The following is a 12,401-nucleotide window of genomic DNA, read 5'->3' on the forward strand; positions in this document are numbered from 1 at the left end:
TCTATTCTGGAACTGCCATATGTTATAAGTGCCGCATCAGACAGTTTTATCTGGATGAGACCTGGTATCTTTTTGAAAAGGTGAATTGGTAAAGCCTTAGCTTCTGCCCCAGTATTAAGCTTGAACATTAAGTACATGCCTCGTATACAGTGTAGAATACCAAGGTTCTGTGGAGTGTGGATACTTGTATCTACCAGATGAAATTGTTCATTCTATTTCAGCCAGAGATTTGTGGCTTTGTCTTTTGTGTAAGTTTGCTACTATAACATGGATGAATAGTAATTTAATTTTCCATGTTTGAGATATGCTACTCCAAAAGCTGGGCAGACTCTGGGTGTGTGTATCTTTCCACAAACTGTGCTCAATTTCTTTGTGTGAGTTTTGGTGTGTCTGCTTTGCTCTATAAAGTGGGTAGGCCTTGACCGTGCTGCTCTGAATACTCTTTTGTGAAAGAGCCTGGATCAACTTGTCAGTATGCCACCCACACATGATCTCTTTATTTCTTTGTGGTTTGTGAGGCTCTGCAAATCTTACTTTTTGCAAGTCAAAATGAGGTGCTTCAACCTTTACTTTTGTCCTTTTATCAGGACACTGAACTCAATTTTGTCTCTGAGCATGTCATTTTCAGACTCTCGATTTCTTGTTTTTTGCCTCAGCTCTGTGACATACTCTACCTATTTACTCTTTTCCTATGTGTGGGTAAGACCAGAACTGGTATTGTTAGCCATCATGTGTTTCTTAGTCACAGTAGTTCCTAAGCATTGTTAATACCTCATCCAAAGTAGGAGCATTTTCAGTTGCTGCTGTAAGAATGTGTATTAAACTTTAAGAGCCTCTTCTCCCACTCTGTACAGTAAAATGGCTACTTATGTCTTCCTCTTTTTTTTTTAATTTGCTTTTGAAGCTTTCATACAGAAGTGGTAGCTTTGTTCCTGTCTCTTCGAATTCTCAGCAAGATTACCAATTAAAAGATAAAGGTCAGAGTGGCTTGCAACCCTCCACGTTCAGATTTTTTAAATACTATTTTCTAGTTTAACTGCTTTATTTTTGGTTTTGTTTGTGTACTCTCTGTATTTCAGTACTCTGTACCTTGTGTTTGACTCCTGCTGGTCTGTGAATTGCATTTCTTTTCTGTGTGTAGCAGTTTACAGAATTTACAAATCCACCATGTTCCTGACAAAAGCAGCAACTGCTTGCAAAATGTGGTAACTTCTGACACCATGTTGTGTTTTCTAGCATGACCAGGCAGCTGAGAATATCTTCCTTGTGAGTAGGCTGCAGTCTTCGTATTTAGGAGCCCCAAGTCAGACTAGGAATAGAAAGTTATTCAAGTGCTTGCTCATGTCCATCCCATATTAGATGTGTGTGTGCTTGCCACATGCACTGGTGCCGGAAGTTTTTCCCTTCGCAGTATCCATATGGGACCAGCTCTGGAGCCCTCTAGAGTGGCACTCGCATGGCACAGTATAAGGGGCACCACTGGTGCCCCCCACCCTCAGTTCCTCCTTGCTGCAAGTGATGGCACTGGAACGTCTGGTGCTTTGGCTAACGTTGTTTCGTTCTCAGTTCTTGCAAACTTTAAAAATCTGTAATATATTTGTATATAGTTAGTAGTTCTTAGTTATCCTTAGTAGTAGTTGTCGACTCTTCATTAGTCCCGAACAGCACTCAGCCAGAGGATGGGGCATGCCCTGATCCCCAGGCTTTAAGCCCTGTGATCACTGCAAATGGCTATGCCCATCAGTGATCCACATATCAGCTGCCTAAGGTGCTTGGGCAAAGGGCACATAAGTGACAAGTGCCATATCTGCAAGTCCTTCAAACCTAGGATGAAGAAGGAGCATGATATCCATCTGAAAGCGCTCCTGATGGAGTCAGCACTCACTCTGGCACTGGAACAGTGGTGCCACTCTGCACTGAGCACCATGGCCTCGGTGCACAGGCTCCACTGGCACCAACCACGAGCTGGCATCAGTCCCCCTCCATGGCTCTGGTGAAGAAGCCAAAAAAAGACTGAGGGGAAGATCTCCCTACTTCCTGTAAGGGAAAGGAGAGGGCTGAGGGTTAGCCATGACCCATGCAGGGCAGCTCAACACCCCCATTGGGAACTTGAGCTCCAGCTCAATTCAAGTGGTCCATCTCATCCCATGCTTTGCCTGTGACCCCAGATAGCAGTGCAGGCCCTAGCCAGCTTCAGATGCTGTTGATGCCCAAAGCTCTTCGAGTGGCTCAAGAGATCCTGACGGTCCCAGTGCCATCCACACCGCTCCTGCAATACTCCTGTCTTGGGGAAAACCCAAGCTGGGACCTTTGTGTGTGTCCCTGCCTCAGTGGTACCGATCCCCATCGAGAGGGATGTCCCACCAACGTTCACCTGCCCAAAGTTGTCACACCTCAGGACTGGAGAGGCATGCTTAGCGGAGCCCTCTTCGGTTCTCACACTGGGGGCAGCAATAGAGGGACTCAAGGCATACCTCACTGGTAGATTGGTGAGGACCCTCTGATGCATGCGGCAGCATGCGACAGCAAGAACTCCGGGACTGGCCCCAACCGTCTCCAAGGGCCTGGTACTGATCCCGGGACTGATTGGACACCAGAGACCACTGATCGCCGGGCCGTCCTCGCCTGTCTCCAAGAAGGAGGTCGCCCTACTCAGGATGATCCTCCTAGCAACTGCCCATAGTGGCTCCCAGTCCATTCGACATCCCAGTACCGGTCAAGTAGCATGAGGTGTGGATCGTTGGGCCTCTGCCACAGATCCACTGAACACCATTGGTCCCCAGGAGCCCGACCAAGAAGTCTTGCTTGGACAGCTTGGCTTCGGGACACAGCAGCCGGCACCGATTGGACAAGAGCCACTGCTCAGCACGATCCTGGTCTCCCGGTACTGACCACTCTGCTGGTATCCCAGGCTCAGAGTAAGGTACCCTGACTGCAGGGCAAATCCCGGTACTGGCAGTGTTGACTCCATTATTGGCACTGAATCCTGTCCCATGACCCCAAGTGCAGTGGCCAGCACCATGGTATCCGTGGAACCCTTGAGGATTCACCCAACCTTCCCAGGCTGCCCAATCAATATCGGGAGTCTCAGAGAGGCCAGTGGCCTCGGTATCCCATCCCACACCAGTGCTCAAGGCTTTGGGGGGTAAGTCCCCGCAGGTCCAGAAGGACAGAGGGGAGCAAGCTGCTGGAACCACCGATAGATGTGGAGGTTACCTGCGGCATCATCCTCATCAATGCTGGATGAGGCTATCATGGGCCCCTCTCACCCAGTTCCTAAGGATGACGCCAAAGTGTACCAGGAACTTTTGAAGAGGGTTGCTTCTAAGCTGGGGTGTCAGTCAGAGGAATTGGAAGAGCCCTCAGACTCTGTTTGATGTCCTGTGTTCCTCGGCTCCTGCCAGGGTGGCTCTACCCCTTCATGAAGTGGTTTCCAAAATCACTGATGCCCTATGGCAGACTCCCTCTTCCCTGGCCCCTATCTCTAACAGGGCCAAACACAAGTTCTTCGTTCCAACTAAAGGGCATGAATCATAGAATATCAGGGTTGGAAAGGACCTCAGGAGATCTAGTCCAACCCCCTGCTCAAAGCAGGACCAATCCCCAACTAAATCATCTCAGCCAGGGCTTTGTCAAGCCTGACCTTAAAAACCTCTAAGGAAGAAGATTCCACCACCTCCCTAAGTAATCCATTCCAGTGCTTCACCACCCTCCTGGTGAAAACGTTTTTCCTAATATCTAACCTAAACCTCCCCCACTGCAACTTGAGACCATTACTCCTTGTTCTGTCATCTGCTACCACTGAGAACAGTCTAGATCCATCCTCTTTGGAACCCCCTTTCAGGTAGTTGAAAGCAGCTATCAAATCCCACCTCATTCTTCTTTTCTGCAGACTAAATAATCCCAGTTCCTTCAGCCTCTCCTCATAAGTCATGTGCTCCAGCCCCCTAATAATTTTTGTTGCCCTCTGCTGGACTCGCTCCAATTTTTCCACATCCTTTTTGTAGTGTGGGGCCCAAAACTGGACAGTACTCCAGATGATGGCTCACCAATGCCGAATAGAAGGGAATGATCACGTCCCTTGATCTGCTGTCAATGCTCCTACTTATACAGCCCATGATGTCGTTAGCCTTCTTGGCAACAAGGGCACATTGTTGACTCATATCCAGCTTCTCATCCACTGTAACCCGTCCTTTCTGCAGAACTGCTGCCTAGCCACTCAGTCCCTAGTCTTTAGCAGTACGTGGGATTTTTCTGTCCTAGGTGCAGGACTCTGCACTTGTTCTCATTGAACCTCATCAGATTTCTTTTGGCCCAATCCTCTAATTTGTCTAGGGCCTCTGTATCCTATCCCTACCCTCCAGTGTATCTACTTCTCCTCCCAGTTTAGTGTCATCTGCAAACTTGCTGAGGGTACAATCCACGCCATCCTCCAGATCATTAATGAAGATATTGAACAAAACCAGCCCCAGGACTGACCCTTGGGGCACTCTGCTTGACACCGGCTGCCAACTAGACATGGAGCCATTGACATTACCCATTGAGCCCAGTGATCTAGCCACCTTTCTGTACATTACAGTCCATTCATTCAGCCCATACTACTTTAACTTGCTGGCAAGGATACTGTGGGAGACCGTATCAAAAGCTTTGCTAAAGTCAAGGAATAACATGTCCACTATTTTCCCCTCAGCCACAGAGCCAGTTATCTCATCATAGAAGGCAATTAGGTTAGTCAGGCATGACTTGCCCTTGGTGAATCCATGCTGACTGTTCATGATCACTTTTCTCTCCTTGAAGTGCTTCAAAATTGATCTTGAGGACCTGCTCCTTTATTTTTTCAGGGACTGAGGTGTGGCTGACTGGCCTGTAGTTCCCCGGATCATCCTCCTTCCCTTTTTTAACGATGGGCACTACGTTAGCATTTTTCCAGTCATCCAGGACCTCGCCCATGAGTTTTCAAAGATAATGGCCAATGGCTCTGCAATCACATCCGCACATGAATACTTATACTCCCACCCAGCCCTTAATTCCCTTGTGGCTGAGGTGGTTAACCACAAGGAGAGGCAAGGATAACCCCCAAAAATAAAAATCGAGGAGGTTGGATCTCTTTGGACATAAGGTTGATTAGTGTTCCAGTCCTCAGCTGAGAGTGGCCAACCACCAAGCCCTCCTTGGCTGATATGACTTTAATATGTGGCAAGCCATGGCCACATTTAAAGGATCGCTCCCTGAGGTTTCTAAGAAGGAGTGATCCTTGATGAGGGCACGACTGTGGCCCAAATGGCCCTCCAGGTGGCGTTGGATGCTGCTGCTGCCCGCACTATGGCTTCTGCTATCTCCATGCGGCAAGCCTCTTGGTTGCTCCTTTCTGGGTTGTCCACTGAGGCCCAACAGTCATTGCAGGACCTGCCCTTCGATGACAGGGCCCTATTTGTGTAGCAAACAGACAGCAAGTTGCCTCAAGGACTACCGCACCACCCTGAAAACCCTGGGTCTCTACATCGCAGCATGTAAGTAGTTCAAACTGCAGCAGACCGAGGGCCAGGGGAGCCAGCCTTGGTAGGACCAGCCCTTAAACAAGCCAAGAGTTGCAAGTGCCACCCCAACAACCTGCCTCCATCCTCTACCCAGTGAGGCTCAACCCATAATAAGCAGGGGGGCAAACAGTCATTTTGAGAGTGCGCCCGAGGGCAACCTACCAGACTATACCCCGGATCGATCTTTCCCAGTGTTCTGCAACTGCCTTTCCCCTTTCCTCCCAGTGTGGACTGCTATAACTTCAGACCACTGGGTCCTTACTACAGTGGAACGGGGTTATACCCTTCAGTTCCTTTCTCTCCCCCCACCCCCTTCCCACCCACATTCCCTGTCCCTCTTCAGGTAAAGGGTTACTACAGCTGGGTGTAGTGGAAGAAGTTCCTCTTGAGTATTGGAACAAGAGGTTCTATTCCCGGTATTTTTTAATCCCAAAGGCTGAGGGTGGTCTGCAAGTACCTTCAGAAGCTAAAGTTCTGCATGGTGTCTCTGACTTCTGTTATCCTCTCCCTGGATCCGGGAGACTGGTATGCCACCCTCGACTTGAAGGATGCATACTTTCACTTAGCGATCTTTCAAGAGCACAGACGCTTCCTTTGGTTTATGGTGGGGCCCCAGCACTACCAGTTTCCGGTCCTCCTATTCAGTCTAGTGACAGCACCCATGGTGTTTACCAAGTGCATGTCGGTTGTTGCGGCTTACCACAGGTGTTGTGGTATCCAGGTCTACCTGTACCTCGACGACTGGCTCATCAAGGGCGGCTCCAGGTCTCAAGTCCAAAGGAACATCGTGGTGCTTCAAGCCACATGCTGCTTTCTGAGCCTACTGGTGAATAACAAAAAGTTGACGTTAGTGCCAGTGCAGAGGATAGAGTTCAGTGGAGCGATCCTTGACTCTACCTGTGCCAGAGCGTTCCTGCCCCTGAAAAGGTTCCACACATCAGTGTACCTCATCGCGTAAGTCTCCACATTCCCTCTGACTACAGCCAGGGTCTGTTTGAACCTGTTGGGCCACGTGGCAGTGCACTTATGTGGTCTGCCATGCCAGGCTCTGGATGCGGCCCCTGCAACAATGATTGGTGTCAGTCTATTCCCAGTCTTGACACCCCCTGGAGAAGATTGTTACCATTCCCCAGGTGATACTGGTGGACTGACCACAAGACAGTCCTGGAAGGAGTTCCATTCAACAGCCCTCCTCGCTTTGAGTTGGTGTCGGACACCTTTGACCTCGGCTGGGGGGCACATCTCTGCTACCTCCAGACATGGGATGTGGTCCCTGGAGGAGGCGCGGTTACACATAAACGTCAAACAACTCTGAGAAGTCCAGCTGGCACGCGGAGTCGTCTTGCCCCACCTGTTGGGCAAGGTGGTATGAGTCCTGATGGACAACACAGCCTTAATGTTTTTACATCAACAGGTAAGGGGGAGCTTGTTTGTTGGTTCTCTGTCAGGAGGCACTTTGCCTCTGGGACTTGTGCATCAGTCACAAAATCTACCTGGAAGCTTGTCACCTTCCCGGTGTCAGGAATATGCTGGCAGACCAGCTCAGCAGGGACTTCTGCTTTCACCACGAGAGGTCGCTCCATCCAGAGGCAGCCTGCCTGATCTTCCAAAGGTGGGGGACTCCCCAAGTGGACCTGTTCTGTCTGGTAGTGAACAGGAAATGCCACTGGTTTTGTTCTCAACAGGGTCTGAGCAAGGACTCCCTCTCCGATGCCTTCCTCCTGTCATGGTCAAGGAGCCTGATGTACGCGTTCCCTCTGATTCCACTCATCAGCAGGCCCCTGGCAAAGATAAAGAGAGATGAGGCACAGGTTATCATAATCGCCCTGGCGTGGCCTCACCAGTATTGATTCGACATGCTCATGAGCCTGTTAGCGGCCCCTCCCTGCCTAACCCACCAGACCTGCAGTGGCAGGACCACAGTCAGCTCCTACACTCCAACCTCAGGTTCCTCTACCTCTCAGCATGGATGCTGCGTGGCTGAACCCGGAGGAGCGGACCTGTTCGGAAGGAGTTCAACATGTCCTCCTGGAAAGTAGGAAGCCTTCAACTTTACCTAACCAAGTGGACAAGGTTTTCCCACTGAGTGTCCGAAGGGGACATCTCTCCCTCGTGTTCCTCCATACAGGCTGTCCTGCACTACCTGCTCCATTTGAGGAACCAGAGCCTGACGCATTCTTCCATTAAAGTGCATCTTGCGGCCATTTCCACTTTTCACCTGCCGATCCAAGAACAGACTGTATTCTCCCATGACATGATGGTCAGATTCTTGAGAGGGCTGGAGAAACTCTTCCTGCAGTTGCGGGCTCCTGTCCCGGAGTAGGATCTTAACTTGATCCTCTCTAGGCTTACTGACCCACCCTTTGAACCACTGGGTTCCTGCTCCCTTTCCAATTGTCATGGAAGGTTGCCTTCCTGGCAGCGTTGACATTGGCGAGATGGGTCTGAGAAATTAAAGCCTTAATCTCAGAACTGTCATACACAGTCTTCTACAAAGATAAGGTTCAGTTGCAGCCCCACCTTGCCTTCCTGGCAAAGGTGATCTCCACCTTCCTTATGAACCAGGATGTCTTCCTCCCGGGGTTTGGTACCAAAGCACACAAGACCATTAAAGAAAGGAGTCTTCATGCCCTGGACGTCCGGAGGGCCTTGGCTTTTTACTTAGAATGTAACAAGGCTTTCCATGAATAGACTCAACTTTTCATTGCCCCAGTGGATAGGATGAAGAGTCATCCGGTGTCCTTGCAGAGGATTTTCGATTGGATTACTTTGTGCATAAGGACCTGCTACAACCTGGCGGGGGTTCCGCTGCCGCTGATCATCAGAGCCCACTTGACGAGAGCGAAGGGGTCTTTGGCGGCCTTCCTGGCGCAAATCCCTATTCTGGACATCTGTAGAGCTGCGATGTGGTCCTCTGTCCACAGGTTTACCATTCATTATGCCATCACTCAGCAGGCCAGGGATGACACTGGGTTCAGCAAAGCTATGTTGCAATCTACACATCGGTGAACTCCTATCCACCTCCAGGGGTACTGCTTTGGACTCACCTAATATGGAATGGACATGAGCAAGCACTCGAAAAAGAAAAGACAGTTACCTTTTTCTGGTGTTCTTTGAGATGTGGTGTTAATGTCTGTTCCACAACCCACTCTCCTTTCCCACTGTTGGAGTTTCCGGCAAGAAGGAACTGAGGGTGGAGGGAGCTGGCTGAACCCCTTCTATCATGCCATGTGGGCTCCACTCCAGAGGGCACCAGAGCCGGTCCCCTACGGATATTGCCAAGGGAAAAACTTACAGCACCGTGCATGTGGTGAGCGCACATGCCTAATATGGAATGGACATGAGTAACACATCTCGAAGAACACCAGTTACAGAAAAGGTAACTGTCTTTTTAAACTGCAACCCTATTTAATAGATGCACAGCAAGGTGGCTATATCAACTCTGAGCATACATTGCAGACCTCTAAGTATGCTTGCATCATATGAGGGACCCCTTATGTGGGGAGGCCCTCCGGTGATTATGCATGATGAATTTTCAAGAGACAGTACCACAGTATACTACAGGAGGGGTTAGGGCATATATACCTTCACCAGCAAAGTGTTCAGGGGCTAATGGCTTATCTGAGCTGGCAGTTCACCCCTCTCCCAACCCAAGGGGAGGGCTCTGAATGGAGCGGAGATTTCTAAGTCCTGTCCTTTATAAAAGATGCATTAGGCTTAAAGCAGCCAACCAATCTGCCAGTAAAAAGTTGAGGCTAGACAAATTCAGACTAGAAATAAGGTGCACATTTTAATAGTGGAGAGAATTAATCATTGGGACAACTTACTAAGGGTTGTGCTAAATTCACTGTCACTGGACATTTTTTAATCAAGACTGGATTTTTTCTAAAAGAGGCACTTTACTGGAAGCACAGCTATTTCACATGAAGCAGAAATTATTACAGGGAAATCCTATACCCTTTGTTATGCAGGGGATCAGACTAAAATCAGATGATCATAATGGTCTCTTCTACCTTAATAATCTATGAATATATAAGGGGGAGAGAATGAATTGTAAATGTGTAGGGGTTGGTTGTGACTCTATAGTAAAGGTTGAGTGATCTTTTGCGCTTAAAGCAGGGATTCATCATCTTTATTATGCATGGACAATGTAACATATCCTCCCTAAACTTACAACACTTACTCTTTGAGTACAGAATGGATTTTCTAAGAATTGAAAAGCAGAGCTGCTTGTTAAAAACTAATTAAAAACTGCATCCTTTAAGAAATTTAGAATCTTAGCATCTTTTTGTCATCCCAGATTGTCTTAACAGACTAACATAGGCTCTTCAAACTTTCCACAGAGTTAACATTAATTGAAATTTTGTGCTTAGGCTATATTTGATTAAAGTAGGTTGTAATTAAGCTAATTTATTAATGACTATCTAATTGTTATAATACAATTAAGCTCAGGCAGGAATTAGTTTGCATGCAACGATTTTATTAGTTGTAACGAGTCAGCCACATGAGGAAGACTGGACATATTTGAGCACAGTAAAAGGCAACCAAACAACTTTGACTCTGTCCTGTAGTGAATACCGGGATGGGGTTAAAATATTTGAAAAATGTCTTTTAAAAATCAGTTTAATGCAATCTGGGACCATAAACACTAATGTGTCTTCATAATTGTATTGCTGTCATGGCATTGCTACCAGGAAGAGTTAAGGTTGTTTGGTTGCCTGAACTGTGTATTTCCATACCTTAACATGTTTGGATTTCTTTTACAGCATAACTTTAATAATGAATTTCTTTGGGTTTTAATACTTGCATTTGGGATAATTAATCCCTGTAATGCATTTTTCCCTTTTAAGTTATTGATATGTAGTCTCAACCTTAACTGCATTTTAACATAGTTTTTTGTCTTGGAATATGACACGTAATTTGTGAGCCTTGATGAGTGACAGGATAATTGAGCTATTGATGATAGAGACGAGACAGAAGAGAGAGTTTGGATGAGAGGAAATGGAGGTTTTCACTGAGTTAAGTCTTGAATTGGTAGTTGACAGAGGTGCATATGTGGGACTGGGCTGCTGAGATTCCCAAGGAACAAGTTGTAGAAGAAGAAGAGAGGACCAAGGACAATATCCATTGGGACACTGATGAAAAGCGGGAAAGGGCAGAAGAAGGAAGAGCTCCTGATGAAGTTGTGGAAGCTAGAAAAATCAGCTGAATACAAAAACAAGAAAGCCCAAGGAGGGAGGAAATGACAATTGAAAACACAGGCATAAATGTAAGATGAAGATAGAAATGACTAAAAAGCACTGTAATTTGTATCCTTATGGTAAGTCTTTAAAGGACTATGGTGAGAATCTAAGTGGCGGGGGGAGAAGTCGTCAAGGCAAAGGAAAAAATACCATTGTCAAAGCACCTGGATTTAAAGGGGAGGAGGAAAAGGGATGGTAGATGGAGTGGCAGATGAGGGTAAAAGAGGCTTTTTTAGGAGAGAGTAATTCAGTCATGTATTAGAAAACATAGGGGAAAATAAATTAGATGAGATGTGTAGGGGACAGGATGATATAGGGAGTCAGGGTAATCAGAATTGGCAGGAGATAATTGGGAGGACATAGTGCATTGAGGGGTTAGATGCTCATCACTTTTGAAAATCAGGTCACCTTCTGTTTAGGTGTCTGAATATGGATTAGGAACCTCATTTTAGGTCCTAATTGTTGACCTACATATATATGATATGATACATAATATGTAACACAGAGGAAGAATGATCTTGTAATTGTGGCATTGAGCACGGACTTGGGATATTTGGGTTCCGTTCCTAGTGGTTACTTAGGGACATATTTTTAGAGGAATTTAGGCACCTAGTGGGATTTTCAAAGCACTAAGGTGCCTGATTCCTAAAATGGAAGTTAGCTGTCTAGGTTCTTTTGAAATTACCTTTAGGCATCTATCTTCATTTTTAGGTACCTACCTTCTTTAAAAAATCTGGACCTTAATGTCTTAGTGCAACATTTCTCTCCGTAAAGTGGAGATATTTTGTACTTCCCAGGAGTTTTATATGAGTAACTGCTGTTTTTGAGAGAACTGAGCTTTAATATTGTCTAAATACCTAGATTAATGTGTGTAGATCTATTTAATCTATTTCCCTGATACATCAGCTAATAATTATCTAAAAGAAAGGAAAATACTTTGCTCTGTGCTTCAAAAGTTGTATTGCTTGTAAAGATTTACTGGGGGTTGTGCCCAAAATTCCCTTTGTCCCAGAGCGTTTTATACTACTTTGTCCTTAATTATTCTTTCTTTTCAGTTTTCGCACTAGCAAAGGAGTTGGGTACTCTGCTCATTTCGTTGGCAACTGCTTAATAGTTACATCGTTGAAATCAAAAGGAAAAGGTTTTCAGCATTGTGTGAAGTATGATTTTCAGCCACGCAAGGTAAGCAAAATAGTGTTCACAATGAAGAATGATTATGGAAGTGGGATCAAGTACCTCTATGAGGAAATAGACTCCCTTGGTGTCACAGTAAAAGTGATCATTTCTCACTTCATATTTATAATTAGTTTCTATGCTCTGTCATATGAATTATATGTCAGAGTTAGAACAGGGCATCAGCACAAGAAACCATGGGAGGTATATAGTAATGGTTTATGAAGAAATACATACCTATATATCGGGCCAACTCTTTTTATTTGTTTATTTTGTTTGTCATGGCGCGTAGGCACCCTAGTCATGGACCAGGACTTCATTGTACTAGGTGCTGTACAAACATAGAATGAAAACAGTCCCTGCCACAGTGCTTAAATACTGTTGAAACAGAGTTTCAGTTAAAGAAAGATTGCCAGGGTATTTTTATTATCCTGATGAACTGATTTAC

General features: G+C 46.4%; 1 protein-coding gene across 2 annotated transcripts in view; it reads left to right on the forward strand.

The window, feature by feature from the left end:
* NBEA (neurobeachin) overlaps positions 1–12,401 on the forward strand; it is an 835,554-nt gene that overhangs the window by 186,981 nt on the left and 636,172 nt on the right. For both annotated transcript variants that reach the window (XM_038414552.2, XM_038414563.2), the window contains exon 6: positions 11,836–11,962. In XM_038414552.2, coding sequence (XP_038270480.1) covers positions 11,836–11,962 — 127 coding nt within the window. The remainder of the gene's footprint in view (positions 1–11,835; positions 11,963–12,401) is intronic.

This window comes from Dermochelys coriacea, chromosome 1, assembly GCF_009764565.3.
Source record: "Dermochelys coriacea isolate rDerCor1 chromosome 1, rDerCor1.pri.v4, whole genome shotgun sequence".
Lineage (NCBI taxonomy): Eukaryota > Metazoa > Chordata > Testudines > Dermochelyidae > Dermochelys > Dermochelys coriacea.